The following is a 15,073-nucleotide window of genomic DNA, read 5'->3' as shown; positions in this document are numbered from 1 at the left end:
GAAACTTTTGTATCAGAAGTTATCTAGGCCTATCCTGTTTACATTTAGAAAAATAAAAAACTTTAAAACATGGCTAATATGAAACAAATGTGAGCAGTATGATTTTTCTTGAATACAACATTTCTTTCATTCATTGTTTAACTACCCATTTCCTTTTTTTCCAGAGGCATCTTATAAGATTTGAAAACTGATGCTTACATAAGCCCTCTATATATTTTTAAATCTATTCTCCCTCCCCACTCCTCTGTATCTCTCTCTCACACATATACATATACATAAATACATATATATATATATATATATCAACACTAGGAGATCTCACTAATCATTTGGGAAATTCCCTTTTCAAAAATTTATTTATAATTCTTTCTTTGCCTAAGATGACCCATCCATCACATGTTGTTTACTCTAACTTTGTACATTGTATTTATACCTTTGAGGCAGCTGCAGTTCCCATGTTCATGAGGTGCTGGAGGTTTCATTTCTTCATTTCATCAACTCTCCTTTGAATTGGAAGAGTTGCATTTGTGATAGTTACTTATAGAAACAAATTTACTCTAGAACATGTTCAGGTATGTGGTTGATCAAAAGAACAGAAAAGAAATTTTATATTTTTTTCTTCCAAATTACCAGGTAGGGAGAACAAAAGCAAACTAAGAGAAAAGATGCACATTATGTAGGAAAATATTGAAAATAAAGGAAATTTTAAATAGGAAAGTAAGATAACAGAATTAAGACCATACATATCAGCTTTGATCATAAATGTAAATGGGGTAAGTTTACCAAGTAAAAAAGAAATATTTCCAAATTGTACTTCAGAAAAATTCCCATATTGATTTTGAAAAAGATTGTGAAATTGGATTCAGCCAGTTTCCTCTGGTTTAGCTCTATAAGGGTTATTGAAACAGCACCCTTTCTGACTGGCCTCTGCTGGTTGTGAGATATTTTGACTTCATACATAAATTTCATCTAAACGAGGTAACTCAGATTGAAAGTAAAAGAAAGCAGAAGGTCACTATATTACCATCTAAGTTAAAATCAAGACAGAAGCACTAAATGCAACAGAGGATCCTGGAGGCTCCCCTATTGGTATTTAGTTGCTAATCAGGGTAGGACTGGGGCTTGGAAGGAGGAGGCATCAGGGGACAGGGGCCCTCAGTAGACTGGGCAGCAGCTATTTCAGAAACTACATTAGCATAAATATAAGAGGAGTAGGAGACTTCTCTTAGCTCATGGAAATAAGGAGACAGAAAAATATGTAAAATTAGAGAAACTGAATGCTTAATTTTGATCTGGCAGCTCTAATGTTGAACTCTAAATCCAGAAAGCAGAGAATACACCTTCTTTCAAGTGCCTGTGTAACATTTACAAAAGCTGATCTTATAATTGGCCACAAAGAAATTTTTGATAAATTCCAGGAAGTTGAAATAGTACAGACCACATTTTCAGATCACAGTGAAATAAAAACAGAAAATAATAACAAAAATAGAACCACTAAAACCGTACCACCTGGGAATGTTAAACACTATGCTTAAACTGCAGCTGGGCCAAAGCAGAAACCACGATTTCATTACAGCATATATTTTTTAAATTATTATGAAAACACTTAATATTAAACCTATAGTTTATGACTAATGCTATATTCAGAAGGAAATTCATTGCTTTAAATGTAAGTCAAGTAAGTACTCAACTCAAGAAGTTAGGGGAAAAAAGCACAGAAATAAAGCTGAGGCAAGCAGAAAGGATCAATTAGTAAAGATAAAGGCAAAAATTAATGAAATAGAAAGCAGAAAAGCAATGGATCAATAAATAAACCCAAGAATCAGTTCTGAGGAAGAACTAGGAATAAACTGAGAAGGCTGACTTTTAAACATGGGTCAGCATAATTAATGTTGGGCAAAAATCGTACTGTTATAATGATGAAAATAATACATGTCTACTGCTGAGAATTAAGAAAACAGAGAAAGACAACAAGAAAATATAAAATATTTTAATATAAAATATAAAAATTCATATAATTGAGCACTGCAGCATGATATTATGGGAGTGTGTCTGGTCCTCTGTAGAAGATAGTTTACCAATAGATTTCAGAAGAACAGTGGCTGTCAACACAGTAATTGCCCTTTAGGTGATTTTCCTACAGAAATTGGCAGAATGATATACAAAGATTTGTATTCAAGGACATTCATCACAGTTTCATTTTTAATACCAAAAAAATGGATACAATCAAAATATCCAAGAGTAAGGAATTCCCAAAAGGCATTCCCATTCATACAAAGGCTTACTCTCCAGCCAATAAAAATCATACTTTAGAAGAATAATTACTGGCATAGAAAATACTTAATGGTGATGGAAAATTGGTTCCTAAGTAGTATATACTGTATGATTCACATGTTATAATATATTTGTGCTTAGCGATAGAAAAATAACTACAAAGAGTCTCAAATGTTAAAAATGATTTGGGGATGAGTGTTGAGATTACAGGTGATTTTTATTTTTCTTTCCAGACTTTTCTGCATTTTCCAAATTTTTGTAAGTGGGCATGTATACTTTTTATAGTTTAAAAAAATGAGTTTAAAGTTTATTCATAATCCCATTGCCTAGAGATAGCCACTAATAGTATCTTGATGTAGTTTCTTCTAGCCATTTTTTCTGTGCATATGTAAGTACTTTCTACTTTTATATCTACAGCATTAGAATGATACTGCATTACAATTTGGTATTCCCACCCATCCTCATTAACCACCCCCACCCTCAAAAAAATTTAGAAGTACTCAACACCAGCTTAGAAATACAATAAACAGTGATTAATCAGGTGGTGATTGTGCATGCTTTGAAAATATAGTGATTAACTCTAGCAACTGATAGTTGGTTTAGCTGTTTAATAAAGAATTCTAGTTTTGTTTTTGTTTTGTATTTAAGTAAATTTAACATCAGATGGTGGTTGAATTAGGTGGCCTTTGCTACCCTGAGGTTCTGAGGCGAAGGAAACAGTGTGTTCAACTCTTTCTCCGTGAATGATCTCTTTTGGAAACCTGGCTGTTCAGACCACAAGCCCATCACCACATTGTGCTCTAATTCCAAGCCAAGTGCTTAGGAGGAAATCAAGGTCCCTCAAGAGCTAACCTTATAAACTTAAACCACCAAGTGACATACATGTCTATAGGTATTTTACATTTCTAGATTAGCTAAAATATGACTATTTTCATAATCTATAGAAAATATGTAAAATGACCAAGTCAAAAAACATTTAAGGTGAAGAAGGGCCCAGCTGTAAGGGCCTCTTTGTTCAGACTGGGAGTTTGTTTTTAGAATTTATCACCTGGTCTCCTCTGTTAATTATGACTTTTAACAGAAAGAAAATGCCTAATTTGGAAGTACGCCCTGGTATCCTTCAAGTCAAAGTATATTTTTAGTTTTTGGAAAACTAGGCTTTTCCTAGTTGGCCATCACCTGCTATTTTAAACATTATATATATATATATATATATATATATATATATATATATATATATATATATATATATCCTTTTCAAAAGCTAAAAGGAATAAAGCTCAGATATATTACGACCAAGTAGATCAAAGATAGTATTTCTTCTTCACACTGCCTTTGACTTACAGATATTTGATTTCATGTAAAAATTATTTTTTAACTTTCTGTGGGTTTCAGCTAAATTATGGAATTATATGCAACAATAGTTTCAAGAGACCTAAGACAAAAAGAAAACTCTCTTCTTCCTACAGAAACACTGTGTTTCCAGAAAATTCTTCCTTGCTTTCATTCTAACATAACCTTATCAAATCACTTTTTCCTCATTGCTGTTTGAAACATATGAGGAACTTGTTCTCATAGTGATAAGTTCCACTTTAGCATAGAAAATAAACAGACATTGCTTGTGTAAATCTTAGATTTAGGGTCGACTCTGAGAAATGAATACACAACTCTGTCCTGCTTACTATTAACTCCCTTGTCAAAAAATATTTTTAATGAAAACTTCTAGGCGTTTACTAACAAAAGGGCTCATACGTAGACTTAGTACAACTCTTAGTAAACTCATGGAGTGAGTTGCTTTTCACTTTCCAGTCTTCTCATCTATTTGGCTTTAAATTTTTTCAGTATACTTTTATAGTTATTTTCCCATTAATGTCACATGGGCAATCTGCCTTTTCTTATCTCCTCCCTTCATTATTTTCTTCCTTTCCCATCTACTAGTAATTATAGCCTCCACAGCATCCTTTCAACAGTGAGGGCTGGAAAATAAGCATCTTGCTCCAAAGATAAGCACTCAGTCACACAGCAGATCTTTAGCTGATTTAAGCAAATGGAAAGGCCACAGCTTGAGCAACAGTACTACTACTTGGCTGGCATCACAACCTACCCTCCACCTCTCAGGGCAGTCTTCATTCTTAAAGCATAATAGGGGTATTTACTACTCTACCATGTAAAGTAAAGATACTTATTTGTAATTCTATCAAAGGTATGTATTTTATTTGTGTTTTGTGTTTTCTTTTTCAGCCTCATTGACTGTTATTTCAGTAAAAGCTGTCTCAGGCATGATCGCTTTTTCTGTGACGGATAAAATGCAACTAACTTATCCCATCTTCTATATCATGTTTATCATCATGATAGCATCTTGTGTTTTCCAAGTCAAGTAAGTTAGCTCTTACATACTCACTGCTCTTTCAACATTCCTGTGCTTTTATGACCATTAATCTTTATTGGCCTCAGATGATAATTAAAATTAGATGCAACTGATTTCTAAGGGTGAGGGGTCTATGCTTATCCTCAGCCAATATCCCTGGCTTTATCCTTCACATCCAATAATAAGTTTTTACGAAGCATTGCCTTCATGTTTTGTGAGTTCTAAAGTGTGGCCATAATCCAGCTAAGTGCACTTTGATACTTTCCTGATGCTCTTCTGCTTGTAATTAATATCCATCGCACACAGGTTGTCATTAGCAATAAATCAAAGGGGCAGGTCCACATCCAGGATTTCATTCTAAATATAGGAAATACATGAACCCTTCACCTTCATTTCTTAGCTCATACTCATTAATTGCCCAGAGATGGACAAAACCAGACATTTGGCCGGGAGGGAAATCCTTTCCCCAAAACTTTGCATCTTTAGCCAGAATTTTCTTTGCACCCACGGGATTGCAGAATGATTGTTTTACATTTCTCTTGGGACCTCACAGTGGTGATATGGAACATTTTTAATTTCTGCTCTTCTCTCCCCCCACCTCCACCTGCTCCAATCTCTTCCCCTCCATTTCACATCATGATTTTGCCTTTGCTGCTAGGTTCTCCTGAGTCCACCAGAAAGTTTTCTGTTTACCCCAAAACTGAGCACCAGCCCAGTGCCAGCCAGGAAATCAAAGCCCAAATTTTGGAAGAGAGCAGCTCCTTCCTTAGGTGCTAGAAGTCAAGTCTAATTGTTACGGGTTGAACATGGACCCTGTTACAAGGAGTGTGTTACAGGAGAAATGCAATGTTCTGTCACTGTTTCATTTGTCATAAACAAACTGTTTCTTTTGTTTGTTTATAAGACCAAGTGTGTATCTAACGCTTGAATCATGAAACTGTTCTGTTTCATCTCTCTTCTGAATTAATCGGTACAGTTACAATAGCTTTCAGAATTTAGTGATTAGCATCATTATCTTTAAACTCTGCTTCACGAATTTAAAAGCCAGATACAACTGAAGGTAAACTACATTCCTATCACCCTTGTTTCAGTCCCTGCACTTCTCACCCTAGAACTATGTGACCACACTAGAACTGTAGAACCATGGTTCTCAGCCCTGGCTTCCCATTACAATTCATTACCTGAGGAGGTTTGTTTGTACATATATGTATACATGCACATATATACTTACATGCCGGTGTACATGCATGTGTGTGTACATGCATGTACACACACACATAGAGGAACACTTGGGCTCTACTCACAATTTTTTTTTTCAATTGCTCTAGAATAAGACCTAAACATTAGTGCTTTTTAAAGTGCCCAGGTGATGTCAATGCAATGCACTGCTTCAGCAAAGGTCTAGTCCCTGACAGGGCTGCACAGTGCAGTTGTGGGAACCTGAACCATGTTGGCGGCCAAAGTGGGAAGCTGAGCTCCCACATGTGCTCTGCAGCTGGAGGGCTGAGCATTGTTTTTGAAACATTAAACATTCCTTTACTTCTCCATCTTCTTTCTTGGCACGTGGCATGTCAAGGGATAGCTACACCATTCCCCAGATATGATATTTAACAGGTTCTAAAGTCTATCCTAATGAATCAGCCCCAGTGTGATACTGGTCCAGCAGCTTGAATCGCTTCCAACTCAAACTTCTGTGGCCTCCAAATATGATTAATTGCTTTTCATTGTTACTGTTGTTGGTTTAAACAGACCGTAAAACCTGACATCTGATCTCATACATCAGATGCATATAAGCTATGACTGCTGATTGGAAATGCCCTTTTACTGCACTTCCTTTCCCTTTGTAGTTGTAGCTAAAGAACATGCATTTCTCGATGTTATTGTTAACTTATTTTTGAGCGTCTCTTAAAGACAGAGCTTCAGTAAGTGCCTTCTGCTCTAGGCTCCTGAATCAAGCCACAAAACTCTACAATACAGCGACGGTGGTGCCCATTAACCATACTTTCTTTACAATCAGTGCCATTATTGCAGGTGAGTTTTGGCTTTCTACACTGAGGTGATTCTATCCCCATAACAAGCATAAATGAGGTCTCCCTCAGAGTAATGAGAAAACCGAGGAATATTTTAGTTATAAGGAATGTATAACCCACATCCTCCTAGCTACCACCCAGTGTCTGAACTTCCTCCATAACGTCCTCTAGGAGAGGTTATTCTACTTTGTGTGAATGTTCTCCAGTGCTCTCTGTCTCCCGAGACAGTTCAGTCCTGGTTTGAATCACTCTAATAATTTGGAGAGCTCTAATTATTAGAAAGTAGTCCCCTGTATTGGAACTGAAATAAGCCTCCCTGTGAATTCCAGATGCTCATCTTAGTTCTGCTTTCTGGAGTCTTCTCCTTGCCAGCCCTTCTGATAATCAAAGCGCAGGTCCTCTTGTGTCCTGTCTCTGGACCAAACATCCCCAGTTCGATGAACTCTTCCCTCCCTGGTCCTCACCACCTGCATCAGAGAGAGGGGTCCAAAATTGAATCCAGTGTTCCAGGGAAGGCCAGACAGATGAGAATAGAAACTACTACCTTTGCTGTTCTGGCCTCTATTTTTCTACTATTGTAGTTTTTTTCTTTCTATGATTAATTTTTAAAATATATCAGACACAATAGTGTTAAAAAAGTATAAATTTGAAATTTGGTCCAAACAAAAATACAGTAGATTCAGGTATATCATTGGTAAGTTTGGTACTGGTATACCTTAGTTCATTGGCTTATTAGATGTATTTACTACCTTGTCATATTGGGACTTCATTTCCCAATGCAAAGTTTATGTATTTGGAAGGTAATTAGGTATTATCTGTTGCCTAATGGACACATCTTTTTTATTTCATGGCAAACAGGGTGACTGCCAAGGGGCAATTTTTTAATGTAATTAATGCATTTTCTGTTTCCCAAAATTGAAACATACTTTTAAAGAGAAAGATTTTATCCGGAAACATCTAATTTTTTTTAGCATTTTATGTTTGTTGACAAAAGAAAGTAACAAAAGATTGTACACTTGTGTGCCCCAGAAATATTGAAAAAGGAAAAGAGCAAGGCCAAAAACATTTATAGGCGTGACATACAGCATAGTAATTAAGATGACTGTGCTAAAGATGTGTAAAACATGTAGTTCCCCTGAAAAGAAGGTTTTATAGGAGGACCAACAGGGCTGGATCTGAATACTTAGCACACCAAGTAATTGATGAATCAGGGAAGCTGGAACTTTCTGGGAGTGATAATAGTTCACCTGATGTTACTGAAGTGTGGAATGGAGGTGAAGCTTCTTGACTTACTTCTCCTCTTTGCCCCCATCAAAAAATATAGCTTGAAACGAAAATGAGATACCGTATTTTGCCTGCTAAATTAGTAAAGCTTTTGTTTTGCTCTTTTTATCTCAGTAATCAATGCTGACAAGGCTGAAGTGTTGCAGGCAGTCTCGTGGAGCCGGGTACCATGGTACCGCCCTCCTAGAACTGAGTGTCATAGTTTTTATCAAGAGCCTTAAAAATGTTTCTACTCTTTGATCCTACAACTCAAAAACAAAAAACAAATAACCCAATTTAAAAATGGGCAAAGGACTTGATTAAGACATTTCTTCAAAGAAGATGTACTTGTGCTTGGCCAACAAGCACATGAAAAGATGTTCAACATCACTAATCATTAGGAAAATGCAAACCAAAACCACTTCACACCCATTAGGATGACTACTAGCAAATAAATAAATAAAATAACGTGTTGGCAAGTATATGAAGAAATTGGAACCCTTGTGCACTGTTAGTGGGAATGTAAAATGGTGTAGCCACTATGGCAGTTCCTCAAAAAATTAAGCATAGAATTACCGTATGATCCAGCAATTCTACTTCTGGGTATATGTCCAAAAGAATTGAAAGCAGGGACTCAAACAGATATTTGTACACCTAGGTTCATAGCAGCATTATTCACAGTAGCCAAATGTCAGAAGCAACATAAATTGACAGATGAATGGATAAAGAATATGTGGTGTATACATACAATGGAATATTATTCAGCCATCAAAAGGAAAGAATTTTTGATACATGCTACAACATGGATGAACCTTGAGGACATTATGCTAAGTGAAACAAGCCAGTCACAAAAGGACAAATACTGTATGATTCCACTTATATGAGGTATCCAGAGTAGTCAAACTTACAGAAATGGAAAGTAGAGTGGTGATTGCCAGGGGCTGGCGGGAGGCAGAAATGGGGAAGTTGTTTAATGGGTATAGAGTTTCAGTTTTACAAGATAAAAAGTTCTGAAGATTGGTTGCACAACAATATGAATATAGTTGGCCCTCTATATCAACAGTTCTGCATCTGTGGATATAACCAACAGTGGATAGAAAATATCCCCTCCCCTCCAAAAATACCAGAAAGTTCCAAAAAGCAAAAATTTAATATGCCTCATGATAGCAGCTATTCACATAGCATTTACGCTGTATTAGGTATTATAAGTAATCTAGAGATGATTTAAATATTTGTGGAGGATGTGTGTAGGTTATATGCAAATATTATGCCATTTTATGTAAGGGACTTGAGCATCCTCAGATTTTGGTATCCACGGAGGGGTCCTACAACCAAATCCTGTGGGTACTGAGTGACGACTGTATACTTAACACAACTGCACTGTAAACTTTAAAATGTTTAAGATGGTAAATTTTATGTTATGTGTATTTTACTACACTTTTTTTAGTTTTTGCTCTGTTTTAACAGAAATTCCTCTTAAAGCGACAACAACAAAAAATCCTAAAATACTGGGAAAAAAATATGTAGAGAAGTTTATTGACACTTTACAAAAGCAAAACATCTGAAACAATTTAAAATGTCCTTCAAGAAATGAATATTATGGGGCACCAGCTCAGAATAACAAGAAAACATTAAATGATCACAAGGAAATGTGTAATAACATGGAAAACTGCTTCAGAAGTGTTGATTCATTCAACAAATATTCATCAGAATGGGACATGGCTTATTCCTGTAGGAAGTTTATCCTCTAGGTGAGGAGATAGACTTCAGACTGAGAAAGCCCCTGTCTTGTTCCCTGTGGTATCTGCATCACCTAAGCAGTGGCTGGCACTTAGGACTCTCAATAAATACTTGTCCACAGGGTAGCAAGGCTAACACCACACACACACAAATTTGATTCCAAGTAGTATATAATTTAAAGATAACTTATTTAGTAAAAACTCTACAAAGGCTTTGGGACCATAGCCCAAGAGGAAATCATTGAGACTAACAAGGAGAGAAGAAAATCTCATCAGAGTAAAGGACACATCCACATTTCCCTTCACCCAGAAGGAGATGGGAGAGGGGTTGGCAGTGAGTAATGGAGCTGGGGTAGCACATCAGCAACTTCCACTGCCTGAATGAGCATGTGCCAGACCCACAAACCGCAGGGTGTTGCCAAGACTGACAGCATGGGGAGCATCTGGCCGGAAGTGCGAGTGCTGTGTCAAAGGCCCAGAGTCCACCCAGATGCACAGGTCAGGCTTGCTGACCCCAGGCTTAAAACTGTGGGTGGGAAATATCACTCGAGTTTTGTTTTCTTGCACATGCCAGGGGGACAAATCTTGGACTGGATAAGGAATTTCTGTTGGCAAAAGCTATGTGAATGGTGCAGATTTTTTAATCATGATACTTACATTATATAAAGTCTACAAATCTGTGTTCTTTTGGAATCACTGAAAATGTTAGTATGGCATGCAAATATTTTTAAACTACAGGATGTGCATTTTAAGGGTAACTATACTTAGAAAAAATAATATATTAATTTGAAAAACAATATGTAGCTATTGTAGATATTCTTACCCTAAAACTAATGTTATCTTCTATTTCTATGGTAGGTATCATATTTTATCAGGAATTCCTTGGTGCAGCTTTTCTCACTATATTTATATATCTTTTTGGGTGAGTAAATGTCTCAGAAGTAAGGTATGTGAAATCCTATTACTTTTATGTGAGGTTTTTGGCATTGTACCTGAAGCATAGAAAATTGGAAAATTATATAAGAAACATCAGTTCCCCGAGCTCCTAAAAGAAACATATTTTTCAACTTAACACCCTACCCAGGGCTCAGTGTCTCTGTGATTTAAGTATCTCTCTGAGGGTTCTGAAACATTGGGGATTTTCTCTTCCAGCCAAAGTCAAGGTAAATCCACTGGCCCTTGTAGCTACTCCACATTTTTAGACTCTCTCAGACCTGCCCCACCCTTGGGAACCCCTAGGTTAGATCTCAATCAGGGAACCACAGATGCCTCTAGGATCACCTAGAACAAAAGACCAAGACTGGGGCAGATCCCTACCTTTGGACCTAATAACATCAGATTGGTGCCATCCCTCTCTTGTGTCTGGGTGCCCAGCTTTAACCCTGCCTAGAGATTTGGAGGACAGTCACTGCTGGCATTCTGGCAAACAGAGAGCAGAACTTTGACAGAATATCGCCAATGTATCAATTCTTCCATTGGTTCCAGCTGGCACTCTATGAATACTTAGTTGCTTCTTGATGTGGTATCCTGCATGACCATTGTTATGCAAACTTGAGCCCAGACTATTTTCAGTGTAGAAAATCATCTATCTTGAGAATTCAATCTCATAAGATTTTTGGGCGAGGCTAAACTCCTGGGATCTGGAAACTATGACTATTCTTATGGCCAAGGACAACAAAATATCTTAGAAAATTAAAGAATAAATTATTTTTTGCTCGTGTTGCATGCCAGTAATGAGTCTGGGCATGCATGGATAGAAAATGAGACCTAGTGTCTACCCAAAGGGTTTAGAGCCTAAATTAGCCTCCAGATGGTAAAAACCTGAAGCAGAGACTTATTGGAAGCTGCCCAGGTCTTGGTTCTGGGGACAAATATTATTGGCTGTAGCAATTAAGACAAGTTCTAGGCAGCTTACCATGAGAAACAGAAAGAATAAAACCGGTGGAATATATGTCATCCTGTAGAATATGGAATTCAGTTATTTAACACTGTGTGTTCTTTCAGTGATCTTGTGTTGTTTGTTACCATTATTCTTACAGGTGTTTTCTATCATTCCTTGGTGTGGTTTTGGTCACAAGAAATCGAGGAAAGGAACATCTGCCACAGTCTTACATTGATTTTGGACATGTCCCTGGTAAAACTGAATATTCCTTAATTTAAAATAGAAAATTTTATCCTTATAAATTAATCATTGCTGGTATGATTGGGGGTGTTAAATTAATATAAAACATAATTCTTACCCTCAAAAACATGTACATTTAATGATGAAACCAGAGGTGACAGTTTAACTGTAAATGTTAATAATCATTTACTTGACTATCGGCTTTGCACAGAACCCTGGGGTTAGGAAAGGAACTGATCCTGTTTTCTTGATTTGGATGATGTTGCGAATTTCCTTTTTAGGTTTCTTTAAGTTGGAAAAGGGTAGGGAAAGGAGTAGGAGTGGCAAGAACAGACCCTTGCTGCTTGGAGAGCCTTTCAGGGAACATCTAAGGCCAGAAAGTCAGGTGCTCAGACGGAGGTGGCCTGTGCACTGTAGGGCCAAGAGAGACGTTCTTCTCGACCACCTGAATGTGAGCTTCTTCCCCTCTTCCTTACCTCATTCATCCATAGCGGATGCATCGCTGTCCCAGCTCTCCACTCTCACTGAGACTAACTAGCTTCTGTCACGTAGACAACACAAGCCATAACCAGAACAAAGGAAACAGGCTGCAGTGTCCCCACCTCCTCCCCTGCTCACCACCCCCAACAATCTCCAGTTTTGCTAGGGATCTGGGGTGACCTATAGGTTTCTAGACAAGGAGCAGTGATGTTCTCACAGCTTCCTCCACCATTCTGCTAGGACCAAGCCTCTGAAGCAAAAACCATTAAAGCCTCATCCCTACGACTGAGAAAATATGGCCCTATGAGTTCTGTGTTCTCTTTCCCATTCGAGCCATCTTATCAGCTAAGAGCACTCAGTGCAAGAATTGGCATTCGTGGCAAGGGTGTATGTTAGAGATGCCTTGTATGGTTAGGGGTTCTTTGGTAGGGAATAAAGTTTACTTCTTTTTAACTCTATTTTTCATTTCACACAGCCCCATACATAGGATCAGTAACAGCTTTAGAAGCCACTATGAAAGACTGTTTTTCTCTGTTGTTATATGCATTAGACTAAACATGGACAAGGAGACAGAACACTGGGGAGAGAGGTTTGGAGATGAGTGCATGCTTCATGTTAATCTCCTGGCTGATCCAACCTGATTTCCGTGCTCAGCATGGTAGACCCTGGGTGGGAGACAGCTCGGTCATGTGGACAGCAATGATCACACATCAAGGGGGGTGGAGTTCCGTGGGCCTTTCTTCCTTGACTTTTATCTCTTCTATTTAGAGGGTGACCACCTAGTATTTTTTAAAGGGAATAAAATGTGGCCTAGATAGAGGAGAAATTATTAAGACTTATTCTGCTGAAAGAGCTCAAAAGATTCTTTGTGATTATTATCTCCACAGGGAAACAAACGTTGGACAAAATACAACCAGATTCAAACGGCTTATCCTACGGAACTTTGCCTAATGGAAGTGACTCCACAAAGAGCCCAAGTGGAGAGAAGAAAGAGGTCTGAAATGCCGAGAGGGATGGCTGCTGGCCTGTTATTCGACACCACCTTTTAAAAAATTGCACATGTTCAATTTGTGTCAGCAGCTATTTTATGCTGACATGTGCTCCCATTTGTTTCAGTCCTTTACGCCACCTCCATGTCTATGGACTATCAGGGCCTTCCTAAGCTTTGACAGTCTAATGTTTTCATGGAATGTGATTTGAAGTGTTCCCCACACCCTGGACCTCTCCCTAGTGATCATCGAACTGGCTAGATCTTAATTAGAGCCTGGCTGGCGAAGCAGGAATGTCACACAAAAATGTGCGTTCACGATTTGGCTGCAGAACACATCGGTTGCTTTTCCCATACAGCTTGCAAGGTCAGTTGCTTTGTTTTAAGGGGACACTTTAGCCCCAGCACCTCGCTCCTAAACCAAAGGTTTGAGAGCATTCATTTTTCCTGAGACACCTTTTATGAGCCTCCCCCAAAACATTTCACCTTCCTATTCCCAAATTGAGTGGTGAATCATCTTTTCTGAAAACTAGCCCTATCACAAATATCCTTTGAAAATTAAGGGTGTCTTTAAATTAGAATTTATACCCCATTCTATGATGGGGTATACCAAAATCAAAAGACCTTGACTGGTGGACTTTTTTAAGCTTAAGAAAGGAAAAATTTAAGAATTAGTACCAATTTTTTAAATAAAAATGTAATAGAATGGTGATGTTTTCTTCAGCTGTATGATCCTATTATACTTGAATTGAAACTGAAGACAAACTTCATATACTATATACTTCATATAGTATACATATACATATACTTCATTTACTATGCCTTTATTTGTTTAGATCTTATAATTTATCGAGTGGGTTTTTATGTTTTAACTTTTAACACGTCTCAAAAATCACATTTAAATTCTTAGTGGTATTTTCACTAACACTGTTTCTTCCTCAAGGCATTACTTCAAGCTTTAGAATAAAATTCTTCTAGGTAAAAGAACAGTTATGATTAGAGAACTGGATTTCAGCCTTTTTAAATCTGTAGATATAGAACACAGCCAAGGGGTCCAACCTAAGTCTAGGGAGGAAACCCAGGTGCTACCATACCCCGAATGGCTCTTCCGCTGCCATAGTGACATAGCTACTAAGATACATTTGCAGGTAGAGTCCATAATCATATCTGTTATTATTTATGATCTCCTAATATTTAAATGAGAAGAAAAGAGCTAGCTTTCATTATCACCAACACCAAATAATAAGCCCCCTCCTTAATGACATTTCAAAACCTTCAGATGACTTCTGACAGGCCAGTCCAATATTATTCCAGCTAATTGTCCTGCATTTGTTTGGTTGTATAACTCAGAACTATTGAAACTATAGTCTTAACTGCTTTGGGTCTTTTATCTTTGTTCTCTGTCATGACCTGCATTCCTGACCAGACCAACCAAACCGGGCCACAAAGGTGAGATTCAAATCCATCACCAATGTATGAATAATAATCTAGAGCCCATGTCTGGCTTTTGAACTCCTGGTAACAATTCCTGCCATTGTGGAAAGCGTCCCATTAATTCAAATAACATAGTCATATAATTTATGGCATGTTTTACTGAACTTGGTCCAACATGTTGGCATTGGAAGGCTCAGCTAAGAAATGTGTCTGGTGCCTTAAACTACAGATTTCTGGTGACTCTTAAAACTGGTTTCAAAAATTTGGAAAATAATTAGAAGAGTTTTACTTGAAGTGGGACTATATTTATAGCTATAGCACGTGGTCTTGCACGTTGTAGAATTTTGCATAATGCCAATACTTTAGTGGTCGCCA

The 15,073-nt window shown here is 37.5% G+C and overlaps 1 protein-coding gene and 1 long non-coding RNA gene across 3 annotated transcripts in view; one reads left to right on the top strand and one right to left on the bottom strand.

The window, feature by feature from the left end:
• Positions 1–13,981, top strand: part of NIPAL2 (NIPA like domain containing 2) — a gene marked incomplete at its 5' end in the record, with an annotated part of 71,509 nt that extends 57,528 nt beyond the window's left edge. The window contains 5 exons of one of the 2 annotated variants that reach the window (XM_079722289.1): positions 4,516–4,651; positions 6,585–6,673; positions 10,533–10,596; positions 11,714–11,808; positions 13,164–13,981. In XM_079722289.1, the coding sequence (XP_079578415.1) occupies positions 4,516–4,651; positions 6,585–6,673; positions 10,533–10,596; positions 11,714–11,808; positions 13,164–13,276 (497 nt within the window). In that variant the 3' untranslated portion in view covers positions 13,277–13,981. The remainder of the gene's footprint in view (positions 1–4,515; positions 4,652–6,584; positions 6,674–10,532; positions 10,597–11,713; positions 11,809–13,163) is intronic. The other variant, XM_079722288.1, reaches the window with a different exon arrangement.
• LOC307065463 overlaps positions 1–15,073 on the bottom strand; it is a 56,787-nt gene that overhangs the window by 35,794 nt on the left and 5,920 nt on the right. The window lies entirely within an intron of this gene.

Source organism: Hyperoodon ampullatus (genome assembly GCF_949752795.1).
Source record: "Hyperoodon ampullatus genome assembly, chromosome: 17".
In the NCBI taxonomy this organism is placed as follows: domain Eukaryota; kingdom Metazoa; phylum Chordata; class Mammalia; order Artiodactyla; family Ziphiidae; genus Hyperoodon; species Hyperoodon ampullatus.
This window is presented reverse-complemented; position numbering and strand designations above follow the sequence as displayed.